The sequence below is a fragment of the Callithrix jacchus genome, chromosome 8, assembly GCF_049354715.1.
Source record: "Callithrix jacchus isolate 240 chromosome 8, calJac240_pri, whole genome shotgun sequence".
Taxonomy (NCBI): Eukaryota; Metazoa; Chordata; class Mammalia; order Primates; family Cebidae; genus Callithrix; species Callithrix jacchus.
The window spans coordinates 18,060,841-18,077,938 of record NC_133509.1 but is presented as its reverse complement, the minus strand read 5'-3'; the positions used below and the strand labels follow the sequence as shown (position 1 = coordinate 18,077,938).

The following is a 17,098-nucleotide window of genomic DNA, read 5'->3' as shown; positions in this document are numbered from 1 at the left end:
TACTGGTTAACACAGATGCTGTGATGAAATTTTAAACTTGGCTCTGAAGTTCTTGGCAACAGTAACTACCCCATCTCCAACTGACCCAAAAAAGCAGGTTACAAAAACTAACCTTTGTTCTTCAAGATTTAAATAAAATATTTTCCTGAGTAGTCTCTCTTTATTCGACTTTGCATTTTGTCTTGCTGCTAACTAACCAGATTCTCTCTTCCCTCTTTCTCTTTTCTTTCCTTTTAAAATTGATTAAACAAACTGTGAGACGGGAGAATAAAGCCCAGGTTTGCCCAAAGAGATGAACAGGATTTGTTTTGGTCTGTCAACAAAACGTTAATCATAGAAAATCATGAAATCAAAACAAGAGAAAATATAGGTGAATCGTTAACTGCTTTCTGAATAAGCGTAATTACAATGAATGACATCACAGAGAAAAACAATACGAGACATGACCACACAGAAGGAAAAACATAGATAAAAATCAAAATAAAAAGGCAAGTACACTATGATAATCTTATTTAACGAGTGATAGGTTTATTCTCTTAAATATAAAAGATAGCATAAACAAGTACTGCTCTATGCCAGTGACTCCCAATTCTGTAACTCTAGTTCAAGCTACACTTCTCAACTCCCAACTCTTATATTCACACCTACTTAACACCTGCACTTGGATACTTCACAACCATCTCAGCATATGTTGAGATGCGCGGTATAGCCTGTATATATTGGATATGTTGAGATACACTGTGTATTCCATAAGACGGAATTCCTGATCCTTCCAACAGATGCTCCATTCACAGATTGCTCTCATCTCAGTTGATGGGAACTCCACAAGCCAAAAACCTTGGGGCCGTCATTGACTACTGTTTCTATATTTCATATCCAATTGTCAGTAAATCTTGTTGGCTTTATCTTTAAAATATACCAAAGATCCAACCACTTTCTGACACCTCTGTCGCTAATCACCTTGATCCAAGCCACAATTCTCTCTCGCCTAGAATAGTGCAGCACCTAATTGATTGCCCCTCCTGAAGCTGATTCTCTACACATTATTGGAATGAATCTAGCCACCAATATTTTATATTTTAATATGTATATCCTTAAATAATACCTAATACTGTACATGTGTACTTATGTATTACATGTAAAATGTGTAACATTTTACGTTAGTATTTATACGGCACATAATGGTCTGCAATATGCTTTACATGTAGATAAAGTTGAGGAATTCTCATCTTTTATTTGCTAGTCCTCAGTATAATGACAAAACATGAAAGTGGATCAGGAACGACCATGGGCACGGAAATTCTTCCCAGATGCCAGACCCTTAAGACTAACAGTGAATGTGGGTCCAGTTTACTATTTATTGGCTGAAATACCTTAGGTGAGTTTTTTAAATCCTTTCTATGCCTCAGTTTTCTAGTGTTCAAATGGGATTGTTATTTTATATATATATATATATATTATAATTTATATATATATATTATAATATTATATATATATATAGCAGTGTTAGGAGATTAAATGAGAATGCATATGAAGAGTTTATAGTAGTGCAAGACATTGCTCAGTGAATCTTTGTTGTTATGATGATTACTCATTGAAGAGAATATGAATCCCAGTGCATTCCCTGCCTGATAAGGAAGAGATCAGGAGCATGGTAGGGCTGTACTTACTATCTTACGTGCCGGGTCTTCAGTAGAATGAAGCTCAGGAAGTGAGGAGCTGATACCAGAACCATCCTCCGACTCAGCAGTATAGTTAAGCAGCCTCAGGTCACCCTGCACACTTGGTAATCATCCCCAGGTCTACCAGCACACTTCACCATCCAGCTGCTGTACCAGAACATGGGGTACAGTATCCCCCTAAATCGAGGTATTGAATGTTTCTACTTTTGAGGCAAATGCAAAACATTGTTTCTGTGTGAGATCCCTTTTGGAAAAAAGCAATTCTTCAGCACACACTAGCCCCGAGAGTCTCAGACTGTGGGATTTGCAGCTTTTCCCCTTCCCTGAAAACCCTGGAAAATTCCAAGTAGAAAGGGCAATTTATTCCCTAGATCACCACTCACTCACAACATAGGACCCTCACTGATCCCGGACCCAGCAGACCCAGGTCTCCTTGTCTTTTTATCTGGGGATTATCTTCACCGAGGAACTTCAGAAAGCAAAATGAGTTTGGAGGGTAAAGCTAGATGGGAGGACACAGCCACTGGAAGTTTGAGACCAGACAAAATAAGGATTCAAGAAGTAGAAATCGGCATGGGATAGTGGGAGCAGACAAAGGAACTCTGGTAGGAAGGAAGGAGAGACCAAAGCTGAGGAATAAAGAGGCTTGGTTTCAGGAACAAGAGCGAGATTTTATTTCCAGGCCTGAAGCAGAAGGTCTGGGTAGAGCTAGCAGTGACCAGAATGGCTTGCTGCCATTTCATTGAGTGCTTAGTGTTCCTAAAATTCCCAGGATGACTGGGCTGAGAAAGCATGTGAGTGTCAAGTCTCTTCAGCAGTAGGGATGGGAGGGTTAGGGAAGGAGAGACATGCAGGAAACTGGACAGATTTTTAAACAGCCAGGACATTCATCCTCAAAGCCTAAAGTAGGAACAGTCACTCAGACTCCCGAGGAGTTACAGGTTCTACATCTTTCCAATCTGCTAGAAATCCACACAAAATATACTCTTGCTTCTCCTCTTACCATCACCTCCAAGCTGGGATCTCATCTCTACGCCAAACAATGTATAAGCCCCAGGAGAGAGCACTGTTTACTAGCCAGATGAGAAATGATCCATGTTTCAGTTGGAGAGGCTGAAGGATCAGAAAGCAACGCTAACAGCTCCTCCGTCCTAGGGCACCAACGCTATCATTCAACCTACACCCCAAAGAGTATGAATTAAAGCTCAATATAGTGGGTGTTTGCTGCGTGCCAGGCATGAGGAGAAATGCTTTACATGCATTATTTCATTTGATCCTCATGGCTGTCTTATAAAGTGTGTGCTATGAGGAGGAAACTGAGGTTATATGCTGGGAACCTGATGGCCTGAGTGCCAAGATGCCACACCAGGACAGTGCTTAAAAGGCTGTGATCAGAAGAATGCTAACCTATTAAAGTTAAGCACTCCTTCTGGGAGAAGAGTAATGAAGAGCTCTTAAGGATGTGGGTCTTTCTCAGAACCACTACCCTCCTCACCAGCATGAAGTTGTTCTTCAAATGAAATTTTAAAAATCAGAAACTTTCACCCATGCAACCCTAATACTTCTGAGGCACAGGTATACATGCATGTCTATAAAAGGAGCCCCCGAGAGCTAACAATGGAAGAAAACACCTTTCAGAGATTCAGACTTACTGATTTGTAACAGCATTTTATAGTCACTCCAGGTCTCTTAAGACAAACCATTTTCTTCCTATCTCAGTTTTGACTCATTTTCATATTCTCCGCCCATAGTGACTCCTGGGACCTCCTGTGGTTCCCTGAGAATGCATCCCTAGAAGAATGTGGCATCCTCCATATAGGTGAATAGCAGGGACCCTGCCTAAACAAAGAGGAACATACAATAAATATGACAGTTCTGACTGGATTAATGAGGCAAACATACTTTATTTTTACTAATTTATTAGTAAGTTTATTCTTCACTCATAAAAAGAACATATTTTTGGCTTTGAAATCATGATGTAAAATAAAAAGGGAAATAACTGAAAATTATCTGCTGAAAGTAGGCAGATGCAACTCATGCTGAATCGTCAGCAAATGCTACATGCTTTGGGCTATAGCAGGGCACCAATCAAAGCCAGAACCAAGGATGCAGTGCCATCCCATCTCTGAACACTGCCTAGTTCCCAAAGGCTGTTTGGTCATCACACACAGGAAATCATTCTTTCCTTTCTCCTGCTTTCCTTCTTAACTTTTAGCTATGAGAACGGTGGGCAATAATGCTTTAATGCTAGTCTTTCTACTTTATAGGATAGCGTTGCTGTTGTTTTAACATGTATAACCTGCATATTTTCACCCTCCAAAAAATAAAACTGCCAAAATCAACGGTAACTAAAGGCCATTTTTATTTTTGGTCTGTTATCTGCTGTAGGCAGAGCTTCATGTAGGAATTTTTATTGCGAATTTCTATGACGGCATCCCTAACAAGCTCAATGAACATCTGTGGCCAAAGCTTCTGCAAAGCCTCATTTTTCATGTTGATTTCTGTGGCTTCCTTCACAAGGTCTTCTATATACATTTTGCAGAATTTCTTCTTTTCTTTTATTTCCTGTTAAGAAAAGAAATTTTACATTAAATCATAACTAATCCAAAACTCAAAGCAACAATCAGCTGAACCAGAAAAACCTGAAAATTTATTCTGACCCCCTTGTCCGCCCCCACCCACTCCTCAGAGCAGGAATTCTTTCCTAGCCCCTGACAGACAGTTCTGCTTGAGTAACGATAACAACAAGGACCTCAGTACTTCTCAGTCTACTCCTACCTCTATCAGATAACTCTGCTAGAAAATGCATTTCTTTACTGGAATTGTCGAATCATAACTACCACTCATCTCCTATCTCAGTTCAGGTCATTTAGCTCACACAAGTCAGCTGAATGCAGACTCACAGATTCCTGCGGTAAATGTGTCAGGATATGGATAGTGACCATTTCAATTGGTATGAGATTACTTAATATCTACGTAATGCTTTCAGTATCTATACTCTGAATTTACTCTGTTATGGGAAAGTGTAAAATGGTACACTATACTAACTTATGCAGCCTTGACCATTTGGAGAAAGTTGGGGAAAAGTGTATGAGGAGGCAGAGGAAACATATAAACCTGGGACCCAGGACATTGTCTTCTAAAGAAACAGGTCTCCGACTCAACTTCTGGGTCTGGCAGTTTACAAATAAAAAATCTGGTTCTAAACATAACAGAGGAATTTTGGAGCCAGAGGATATTTGAGCATTGGGTCCCAATTTTATCACAGAGGCTAAAACAAAGTGATTTTGTTTAATGCAAGAATTTAACGTTTATTTTGGCTATTGATACTTTTGGAGAGTATCAAGGCATGATCATGGAAGGTATAATATGGAAGAATCAATGTAAAACATCAGATAATCAGAATTATAAGGGAAGTAAAGCACTTCAATGAAGAGGGAAAGTAATAAAGGTCAATGAGACAATAGATTTAACTACTTGGAAAATGATCCATTTAAACCTCCAACTCAAAACAATACACCAAAATAATTTCAAGATAAATTAAAAGAGTTAAATTTAACATATCATAGTCCAGGCATGGCAGCTTACATCTGTAATCCCAGCACTTTGGAAGGCCAAGGCAGGAGGATAGCTTAAGGCCAAGAACTCAAGCCTGGGCAGCATAGTGAGACTCCATCTCTACAGAAAAATAAGAATAAAAAATTTAGCCAGGTGTAGCAGCACATGTCTGTAGTCCCAGGTATTGGGAGGCTGAGGTAGCAAAATTATTTGAGCCCAGGAATTCAAGGCTACAGTTCAAGCTATGATCATGCCAATGCACTTCAGCCTGAGTAACAGAGTAAGATCATGTTTCTAAATAAAAGAAAAGAAAAATAATTCAGCCAGGCACAGTGGCTTACGCCTGGAATCCCAGCACTTTGGGAGGCTGAGGCAGGTGGATCACTTGAGGTCAGGAGTTCAAGACCAGCCTGGCCAACATGGTGAAACCTCGTCTCTACTAAAAATACAAAAATGAGCTGGTGTGATGGCACACACCTGTAATCCCAGGTACTCCAGAGGCTGATGCAAGAAAATCACTTGAACCCAGGAGGCAGAGGTTGCAGTGAGCTGAGATAGTGCCACTGCACTCCAGCCTGGGTGACAGAGTGAAACTCCGTCTCAAAAAAACAATTAAAATTAAAATTAAAAAATTAAAAATCACAGCTATTGTCATTAAAATTATACCTAAGAAGATTTCTAGGAAGTCCTAGCCAGAGCAGCCAGGCAAGAGAAAGAAATTAAAAAGCATTCAAATAGGAAAAGAAGTCAAACTATCTCTCTTTGCTGACAATAAGATTCTATACATAGAAAATTCTAAAGACTCTGCTAAAAGGCTTTCAGATTGAAACAATTTTAGCAAAGTTTCAGGATACAAAATCAATATACAAAATTCAGTAGTAGCATTTCTATACACAATATCCAAGGCTGAGAGTGAAATCAAGAACACAGTCTCACAATAGCCACAAATAAAATGAAATACCTAAGAATACAGCTAACCAATAAGATGAATCATCTCTACAAGGAGAACTACAAAATATTGCTGAAAGAAATCAGAGATGACACAAATAAATGGACAAACATTTCCTGCTGATGGATTGGAGAATCAATGTCATAATAATGGCCATATTGCCCAAAGTAATTTACAGTTCAATGCTATTCATATCAAACTCCCAATGTCGTTTTTCACAGAATTAGAAAAAAGAAATCTAAAATTCATATAGAACCAAGAAAGAACCCGAACAGCCAAAGCAATCTTAAGCAAAAAGAGCAAAGCCAGAGGTATGACGCTACCTGACTTCAAACTATACCATTAAGCCACAGTAACCAAAACAGCTTGGTACTGGTAAAAAACAGACCCATAGACCAATGGAACAGAATAGAAAACTCAGAAATCAAGCTGCATGCCTAAAACCACCTGATCTTCAACAAGGCTGACAAAAACAAGCAATGGAGAAAGGACTCCCTATTCCATAAATGGTGCTGGGGTAACTGCCTAGCCAAATGCAGAAGACTGAAGCTAGACCTTTCCTATCTTTCCCCATATGCAAAAATTAACTCAAAAGGGATTACAAATTTAAATGTAAGATCTCAAACTACAAAAATCCTGGAAGACAACCTAGGAAATACTCTTCTCGATAACAGCCTTGGCAAAGAATTTTTGACTAAGTCCCTAAAAGCAACTGCGACCAAACCAAAAATAGACAAGTAAGACTTAATTAAACTAAAGAGCTTTTGCACAGCAAAAGAAACTATCAACAGAGCAAACAGACAACCTACAAAATGGGAGAAGATATTTGCAAACTATGTATCTGACAAAGGCTTAATATCCAGAATCTATAGGGAACTTAAATCATCAAGCGAAAACCAAATAATCCCGTTAAAACATGGGCAAAGGACGTGAACAGATACTTCTCAAAGGAAGACATACAAGAGGCCAACTAAGATACGAAAAAGTGCTCAGCATCACTAATCATCAGAGAAATGCAAATCAGAACCACGGTGAGATGCCATCTCTCACCTGTCAGAATTACTATTACTAAAAAGTAAAAAAACAACAGATGCTGGCGAGGCTGTGGAGAAAAAGGAACTCTCATACACTGCTGGTGGGAGTGCAGTTAAATTAGTCCAGCCACTGTGGAAGCAGTCTGGTGATTTCTCAAATAAAACAGAGCCACCCTTCACCCAAACAATCCCATTACTGGGTATATACCCCAAAGAAAATAAAGCATTCCACCAAAAAGACACAAGCACTTGTATGTTCCTTGCTGCAGTATTCACAATAGCAGACATGGAATCAACCCAGGTGCCCATCAATGGCAGATTGGATAAAGAAAATGTAACATATAAATAATATGGAATACTAACTACATAGCCATAATGAAGAATGAAATCCTGTCCATTGCAGCAACATAGATGGAACTGGAGGCCATAATCTTAAGCAAATCAATGCAGAAACAGAAAACCAAATGCTGCACATTCTCACTTATAATTGGGAGCTCAGCACTGAGTACACATGGAAGATGGCAACAACATAGATATGGGAACAACATAGAGGATGGTGGGGGTGTGGGTTAAACAATTATCTATCTGGTACTATGCTCATTACCAGGGTGACAAGATCCATACTCCAAACCCTGGCATCACATAATATCATGTAACAGATCTACACTGTACCCTATATCTAAAAGTTGAAATTTTTAAAAATAAAATAAAAATAAGAAAGATGTATAATAAGAAAAATGCTTACATCATAATGTTAAGAAAATAATTTTTGATAGAGTTTGGGTTATATGAACGTATGATTTGTCAAAACTCAGCGACTATATACCTAAGATTTACATTTTGGTATGTAAGTTTTACCTCCAAAAGGTAAAATTTACAAAGAAAAAACTCTATAGAATACTGAATTCCAATTAATTAAATGCATGCTGAATTACTTAGGGAGAAGCATACTAATGTCCACAATGATTGTGAAATTAATTAAAAAAATCCCAAGGTAGACCGATGGATGGATAGATACACAGATATGTGATAAAGTAAGTACACTGTATAGTACAATGCTAACAGTAGAGTGTAGGTTTGGTATGTATGGATGTTTACTGTAATATCCTTTCAACTTTGCTGTATGTTTAAAACTTTTATTAAAAAGTTAGAAAATAATGCATAAAAACTATTGAAGAAAATATGTCAAAGTCTCATTGCCTCTGGGTTCTGAGACATTAGTATGTTTTCCTCCTTTTTTCTATTTTTCCAAATGCTTATGATTTTTAAATTTATTTTATTTTCTTTTAACTCGGCTTCCTGAGTAGTTGTGACCACAGGCATGTACCACCACAGCCAGCTAATTATTGTATTTTTTGGTAGAGATGTGGCTTTGCCACGTTGCCTAGGTTGATCTCAAACTCCTGAACCTCAGACTCCTGAAGAGCTGGGATTACAGGCATGAGCCACCATGCCTGGCCTAAATGCTTATGATTTTTGTAACAAAATATGTTTTAAATTCCTGATTAATTAATGTAAGTTAATAATAAGTCCAAATTATACTAACTTTCCTTAAGAGAGGCAAATTTTAAGAATTTTTCTTATGACATATAAGGTATCTCTAAGTAATCACTCACCATTCACGGGTCAACATGCTGATCAGATATAGTTCGTGTACTAAAACAACAGGTCATAGGTTAACCAACCATAAAAGTATGTACAGATTTTGATGTGTGATAAGCAACAAATGGTTCTAGCTGGGCTCTTCTCTGATGAACTTCTCTCACTCTGAAATACTAGAGTCTGAGACTTAGCCATCTACACTAAGTTAGCTTATTGATGAGAACAGAATGTAGCTGCTCCCTTTTAGCACTCAGAAGATCTGATCTACATAGGAACTCCTACGAAGGACAGGTATGAATCACTAGAGATCAGCAACTAATATGAGCAATATTTTACAAGCAATTATAAGTAGAAAGCATAGAGCATATTTAGTGAATGGTTCTTTTACAGATTTCTAAATTGCTTAAAATAGGATTTTGAATTTAAAAAGAAAAATTATGTTATTAAGCCAAATAATTTTTATACTTTAGAAATAACAAAATTTAAAACAATTAAATGATATATTTTATTAAATCATTTACATATTGTACAAATGAAAATAAACTCTTCATAACTGGCACAGTATAATTTATAGTACTTTAAAATTTTCTAGTATAGTTCCTTCCATTGTTTCTCTAGGAACATGTTGATACAGAATTGCATCTGCTATAATAATCCTTAATTTAGTAACTATTTTGAAAGCATTTTTACTTCATCATTTCTCCTCCAAACCAATTACTCTGCATATCCTTACAATATACCCTATAATTCATCAGGTGTCTGCCAGGATGACTCTGCCTGTCCAGGATGATCCCATTAAAAGCACATTAGAGACACCTCTCTTGCCCTGACCTGTCAAGGACTCGTTGCTCCTTAAATAATGCTTTTTTCCATTACCAAATGCTTTCATACACTCAACTCTTTTGGTATTACAACATCCCTGTGGGATTCATAATGGCAGTATTTTACAAGTTCAATCCTGATGAGATGATGAACATTGTTTATATTATTTTATTAAACCAGAATTTCATTGTTATGAAGATGGTTTGGGAAAAATAAGGTCAACAGTGGGGTTTGTTATAGAGCAATTTTAACTATAATGGTACTTGTATTAGGATTTAATCAATATCTCCATTTTACAAATGGGAAACAAGGTCTATAGAGATTGAGAGATCTGCTCAGGATTAAGCATCACCTATCAATACTTCCCTAGGGAAAACTCTCTCATCTAGTTTTTGAAGAACTTACAGTTTATTTGGGAGATGGCCTGCACATATAAAAAGTCAACTAAAAATATACAACAATAGATATATGCTGAGTAAAATCTTCAGACAGCAAATTATAACCAGTGTTCAGAAAAGAGAGAGAGCCCTTTGCACTGAGGTGGTCAAGAAAACTTGAGAAAGCACCATGATATACCACGAACATGTCCAAGGTCAGAATTAGGACTCCATTCTAGAGGCAGCTCAGGCAATAATTCAACGTGACCCTCAGTAACTCATCCGACTTTCCAGTTTTCCTCATCTAAGAATAGGATTAGATTCTTTAAAGTCCCTTTCAGCACTCTGATTCTATGTCCATCTTAAACCTGTTTTAGAGGAGTCAGGAGAATAGATGGACAACTATCAAGCAACAGAGTTATGACACGTATCATGAAAGGGTCTGCTTAACCTGATTTGTGAGGAACTTACCTCAATTAATTTTCTCAACAACTCAGGATGTATGGAAGAGAGACTGAGCACTTCGTGCTGCAGAGATTGAAGTATTTTTCAAGATGTAAGGAGCATGGTATAAATGAAGGAATGCTGGGCTGTGAGTTAAAAGAGTGTGATTAAGGGACTTGAGCAAGGTCTTTTGGGTACTCAGAAGTAGAATCAGGGGCTCAAATCCACATCTCCTGATTGTTAGTGTTTCTTTCCAAAATATTATGGAGCCTCAGATTCCTTTCCTCTTTAAAATACCTCGAAACAGGAGTCAACAGTCCCTGTCTGTACTTCCTTTATTGCTTAATTACTGCTCAAATCACTTTAATCAAGACTCTGCTTATATGACTGCACTGAAGCTATCTGTTTTTAAAAATACGCATGCCTGGAGTTTCAGCTACTTGGAAGGATGAGGGAGGAGGATTTCTTGAGCCCAGGAGTTCAGGGCCAGACGACAATATAGAAAAAAAATCATCTTGAGTGACTGCCCAATTTATCAAAATATTTTTCTTTATAGTTTGTGCATCTATGGGGTTAAAAAATCACAGCCAGCCCAATCAAGATTATAAAGATTTTCTCTCTTTTTTTTTTTTTTTTTTTTTTTTAAGACGGAGTTTCGCTCTTGTTACCCAGGCTGGAGTGCAATGGTGCGATCTCGGCTCACCGCAACCTCCGCCTACTGGGTTCAGGCAATTCTCCTGCCTCAGCCTCCTGAGTAGCTGGGATTACAGGCACGCGCCACCACGCCCAGCTAATATTTTATATTTTTAGTAGAGACGGGGTTTCACCATGTTGACCAGGATGGTCTCGATCTCTTGACCTCGTGATTCACCCGCCTCGGCCTCCCAAAGTGCTGGGATTACAGGCTTGAGCCACCTCGCCCGGCCGATTTTCTCTTCTTTTTAAGGTAAGAACCTTAAAGTTTTGCTTTTAATACTTGGGTTTTTACTTGGCCTGTAGTTAATTTTTTTGCTTCATGGTGCAAAGAAGGGGTTCAATATACCTTTCTGACTGAATATCCCATTTCCTCAGTATCATTTATCCCATTAGACTCTCTCTTTACAGCCACCCTGTTTTAATTGATAGGATTTATAATATGCCTTAATATCTAATAGTGCTAGCTGTCTTCTCATTGTTCTTCTTTTTCAGAGTTTTTGTAGCTAGTTACGTTTATTTTTCCATATGTACTATAGTATCAACTTGTCAAAAAGCCTCGACAAAAAAGTTTTTGGTATTTTCATTGGGATTATATGAAATTTTTAAGTTAACTGAAGGAAAATTGACATATTTTGCTTGAGATTTCTCTTATCCACAACACGGTAGTTTTTCCATTTGTATAAATCTTTTGTATGCTTCATTAATATTTGAAAAGTTTTCTTTATATAGTTCCTGTATATTTTTTATTAGGTTATTACAAGATACATTATCTTTCTGTGTTGCTACTGGGAGTTAGGTCTTTCCTTATATCTTCTTTCTGCTTATTTGTAACATGGAAGCTGTTGACTTCTGCTCCATTTACTGAATTTTCCTACAGCTTTTTATGATTTCTAAATTAATATTCTTGGGATTTCCAGGTATTTAATAATATTATCTGCAGATATTAAGTTTGCTTCCTTCTTTTTAAGTGACCACTGATTTCTTTCTCTTGTTTCACTGCATTGTCTGTGTTGAGAAAAAAATAGTAGTGATATTAGGCATCCTGGTCTCGATACTCACTTCAGTGAGGCATTGGTGTTCTATTCCTGTCTAACAAATTACCTCAAACTTGGCACCTTAAAACAACATGCATCTATCAGCTCAGTTTCCATGTATCAGGAACCCAGGCACGGCTTAGCTGGGTGTTCTGTTCAGGACTTCATAAAGCTGCAAGGAAGATATTGGCTAGGTTGTGTTAATTTCTGAAGCTCAGAGTCCTCTTCTAAGCTTAAGTGGTTGTTGGCAGAATTCTGTTCCTTGCAGATGTGGGGAAGAAGTCCCTGTTTTCTTGTTGGCTGTTGGTCTGGGGCTGCTCTCAGGTCCTAAAAGCTTCTTGCAGTTCCCTGCCATGTGGGGCTCTCAAAACATGGTAGCTTATTTCTTCAAGGCCAACAGAAAAGTCTTTCAGGGACACCTTGAATCCTTTTTTAAAGGACTTGTCAGATTAAGTCAGACTCACTCAGGATGATCTCCCTCTTCATTAACTCAAAGTCAGCTGATTAGGAATATCAATCATATCTGCAAAACCCCTTTACCCTTGCTATATTCCACTGGTTAAAAGCCAGTCACAGGTTTTACCTACACCCAAGGGAAGGGATTATACAAGGTACGGATACCAGGGTGTGGGGATCACAGAGGCCACCTTGGTTAGAATTCTGCCTACTACTAATGCTAATGTTTCTACAGTTTCCCCATCGAGCATAACACTTACTATCCAATTTCCATTTATCCTATTTATTGAGTTACAAAATTAAGAATAGATATTGAATTATGTGAAATTTCTTTTCAATGTCTATAGAAATAATCATGATTTTTCATATTAGATCTATTAATTCACTAATATTGAATCTTTTCTGCCTTTCTAGGATAAACTGCACTTGGCTATAATATTTGTTATTCATTTAATGTTCTGCTGTATTCTGGCTGATAATATTGTTAGAAGAGTTTTGTGCCAGTATATTGAAATGTCTGGTTTGGCTTTTCTTTTCCTATGCAATGCTGGCAGTTTTGGAATAAATGTTTTGCTGCCTGTATTGAAAACATGAAAGCGTTTCCTTCTTTTTCAATACTCTCAAACAATTTAAAAATCATTAGAATTCTGTGTTTCTTAAAGAGTTGGTAGATTTTACTATAAAACTGTCCCTGGTTTGAATGCAGCTCTTTGATGTTTTTCTAAATTTCTTTAATGTCAATTGGCATGTTTAGATTTACTAAATATAGTTGGCCTCCATATCCATGGGCTCTGCATCTATGGATTCAACCAACTGCAGATTGAAGATTTTTTTTTTTAAATCACATCTGTACAGAATTTTTTTGTCATTATTCCCTAAACAATACAGTACAACAGCTATTTACATGGCAGTTGCATTGTAATATAAGTAATCTAGAAATCATTTAAAGTATACGGGAGGATATGCACAGGTTATATGCAAATATTATGCCATTTTATATCTGGCATAATATTGGAGCATCCTTGCATTTTGGTATCTGCAGGAGGTCCTGAAACCAATCCCCCACAGATACCAAACACAACTATATACATATTAATTTTTCACTCATAGAACCAACTGTATTCAGGAAGAGAAAGACACATAATCCTGCCACCCTGGTCTTCATTTTCCTCTTTTGGCAACACCAGAAAACCCCTATTGGCCAAAGGATTATGTTCAATCTCTTTCACATTGTTCTCTTACTGTGTCTCCAGTCTCATCTTTTAACACTGTCTGCTTCAATCTCTGAACTTCAACAACAATGACCTGCTTATAGTTCTTGCCCTCCCTATATCTTTTATACTTCTATGCCTTATTCACACTGTGCTATTTGCCAGAACTTCCTCTTTCCCCTTTGCAATATAGCTATATTTTATCCTCATATTGGGCATCGTTTTTTCTAAAAGCCTCCTTGGATCTGGGTAAGTTATCTCTCTCTTCTCTTGATATACTGATTTATACTTATCTGTATATATGTCTATCTCCTCCATTAGAATGTGAGATCCATGAGGGCAAGGACAGTGTCTTTTTATAGCCCTAGTATATTACACAGTGTGTTGTGTATGAATGAAAGTATGAATGTAGAGAGTGCTAAGATGAAACAAGGTAGCTGACTTCAAGTATCTGAAGGATTTTCACAAGAAAGAGACTTGTTCTTTTTACCACGTAAGGTGGTACTAGGATCACTAAGTGAAAGTTATTAAGAAGCAGATTTAAGCTTAATATCAGGAAGAAGTTTCTCACATTTAGCGCTGTTCTGTAATAGACCACGATGTCATGAAACATCGACTTTTTGCACTAGAAGAACTTAAAGCAGGATCTGAACATCTTGTAGGATGCTATTAAAAATAGTCTTGCAATGTGTTTTCAAGTAATTTTCAAGCTGTAATACTTCGAGCCCCATGGATTCCAAAGAGACACTTCAGGATTGGGGATGGGAAAGGAAAAGGAAAAGAAGACCCAATTCAACTGAAGCTCTGAACTTCCCACTTTCCTCTGTAATAACAGCAGTTCTGTTTCACTTTCTTTTTTTTTTTTTTGAGACGGAGTTTCGCTCTTGTTACCCAGGCTGGAGTGCAATGGCCCGATCTCGGCTCACCGCAACCTCCGCCTCCTGGGTTCAAGCAATTCTCCCGCCTCAGCCTCCTGAGTAGCTGGGATTACAGGCACGTGCCACCATGCCCAACTAATTTTTTGATTTTTAGTAGAGGCGGGGTTTCACCATGTTGACCAGGATGGTCTCGATCTCTTGACCTCGTGATCCACCCGCCTCGGCCTCCCAAAGTACTGGGATTACAGGCTTGAGCCACCGCGCCCGGCCCACTTTCTTTTGATATACTGGGTTTTCAGCTACAATACGGTGGTTTGAATAAAGAGGTCCAAACATGTTAAAAACATCTGAAAACCATGAGACGGGCCATTTCGCGTCTGCAGTATACACATTGCCCCCTGCCACACATAAACACTTTAAATGTTATATCTATATATCTAGAGATAGGTATATAGATATTCAAAGATATCTATTATATATTAATCATATAACCTGTGTGAGGAGATCTATAGATATACTTATATCTGGATATACAGCGCCTTGCACATGAGTCATAGATGCTCAATAAATGTGTTTTCTCTCTTTCTTGTTCTTTTGCCTTCAAGAGATTTGTTCCCTCAAAATCTCTTGAAGGATCTTAATGCTGTATTGTTATTTAGAGAACTTGTTGCTTCAGCTTTCCTAGGAGCTCCATCAAGGTAAGTACTGCATATTTTTCTTCTTTGTAGTTCCTGCAGCGCTGTAACATTGCTTCCCCTATACAAAACACTCTCACCTCTGACCACATAAAACATAAAGGTTTAGTTCCCATTTTCCCGGCTAAGTAGCTATATTGGGAATAGAACAGGTTGAAATTACTTGATTAGGCAATCATAAGAAAATGGTGTAGAATGAAAGATATTAATTAAAACATCAATGGCCCCAGTAAGGAGAACAAAAATGGAGGTCCTGCTGTGTTCTCTGATAATCTGGCATGAGGTGGCTAAGTATCCATATAGCAAGCCTATACCCTACTTCTTACATAGATCAGGACTCTTGGTACTATTTTGGTCTAGATTTTTGCTACAGATTTATGGTACAGATTTCTCTTGAACATTTTTTTCTGTTGAAATAAAGGTATTGAAACCCTGGGTTCTTCATCTCGGGGCTCTGTTTCTTCCTAATTACCTTGGTGCCTACTGTCCCCGGCTTTGTACATAAGGCTGACACATATTCCAGAACAAACAAAAGTTATCTTAGCTGACTAAGGATGAAATGTACAACCCCCAAATTCCAAGCCATGTGGAATATATCCTAGCATTAGATCGCAATGATTAACCCTAGTTTTACCTCTAGCTTTTCATTATAGAAGTCTCTTGTAGTATAATTTAATGTAGCACGATTTGTATTTTCTCCTACAAGTCTTTTGCTGTCATTATTTTCTTCATTGCTAATACCAGGTTTTTTTCCTTTGGATTCTAGCAGATACCGAAATTGCTTTTTCCTGCAGAAAGACAGTAAAGAGATTCAGAGAGTTACTCCTCAGACTTACTAAAACATGTCTATTTTTTGTTGACATAGAGGGGAACATATACTTTGTTTTAACAAGTTTGAGTTTATGATTTATTTGAGTTCAGTTTGGTACCCAAATCTTTCTACTAATTAAGCTATTCGACCCCAATTATTCTGTTCCATAACTACCAATCATCAACATAAAGATGTCTCAAACACTTGTAAAATGGAAAAACTCTCCTTTAATAAAAATCAACGAAAATTAATCACAGAGTGCAAAACCCAAAGACTTTATGTCCCATAAAACATGCTAGTTACGACTTATCAATCACACAAATGGCTAATAATTCCATTATGCAGCTTGGTAATATTACTCATAGCTAGAAAATGGAATGGGATCTTGGCTTAAGTTTAGGCAAATCCAAAATAGACCATAAACCAAAAACCTCCAACTGTGAGCATATTATGGCAAGATTCTAGCGGAAGTTAAATATCGAAACAAGAAGCCTCATTTGATTATGAAGAGGAACATACCCAGTGCTCACAGTATCACTTACAGAGCCATCTGCCAGGATTCATCCTCCATGAGGGTGGATTTCTGGTTTCCACCACTTAGGGTGTCTCTAAAGGATACTAGACTGTGAACTGTGTACTGAAGATTGAGAACAGAAGAGGAATATAACTTTTTTAAAAACTTATTTTTCACTGATCTAAAAGTGTAACACAATTATTTTAGAGATTTTAGGAAGTACAATTTGAAAAGTAAAAAGAAATGGGTAAAAACCATCCATAAGTTTTCATAAATTAATAATGTTCACATGTGACATATTTCCTTGCAAACTTTTTCTATTAATTTTTGTAAAA

General features: G+C 37.5%; 1 protein-coding gene across 21 annotated transcripts in view; it reads right to left on the bottom strand.

The window, feature by feature from the left end:
* Positions 1–3,584: 3,584 nt before the first annotated feature.
* The window catches only part of LRRC49 (leucine rich repeat containing 49), a 138,620-nt gene continuing 125,106 nt past the window's right edge, over positions 3,585–17,098 (bottom strand). For all 21 annotated transcript variants that reach the window (XM_035259074.3, XM_078333514.1, XM_009005161.5 and 18 more), the window contains 2 exons: positions 16,073–16,226; positions 3,585–4,247 (listed from right to left, as the gene is read on the bottom strand). In XM_035259074.3, the coding sequence (XP_035114965.1) occupies positions 4,044–4,247; positions 16,073–16,226 (358 nt within the window). In that variant the 3' untranslated portion in view covers positions 3,585–4,043. The remainder of the gene's footprint in view (positions 4,248–16,072; positions 16,227–17,098) is intronic.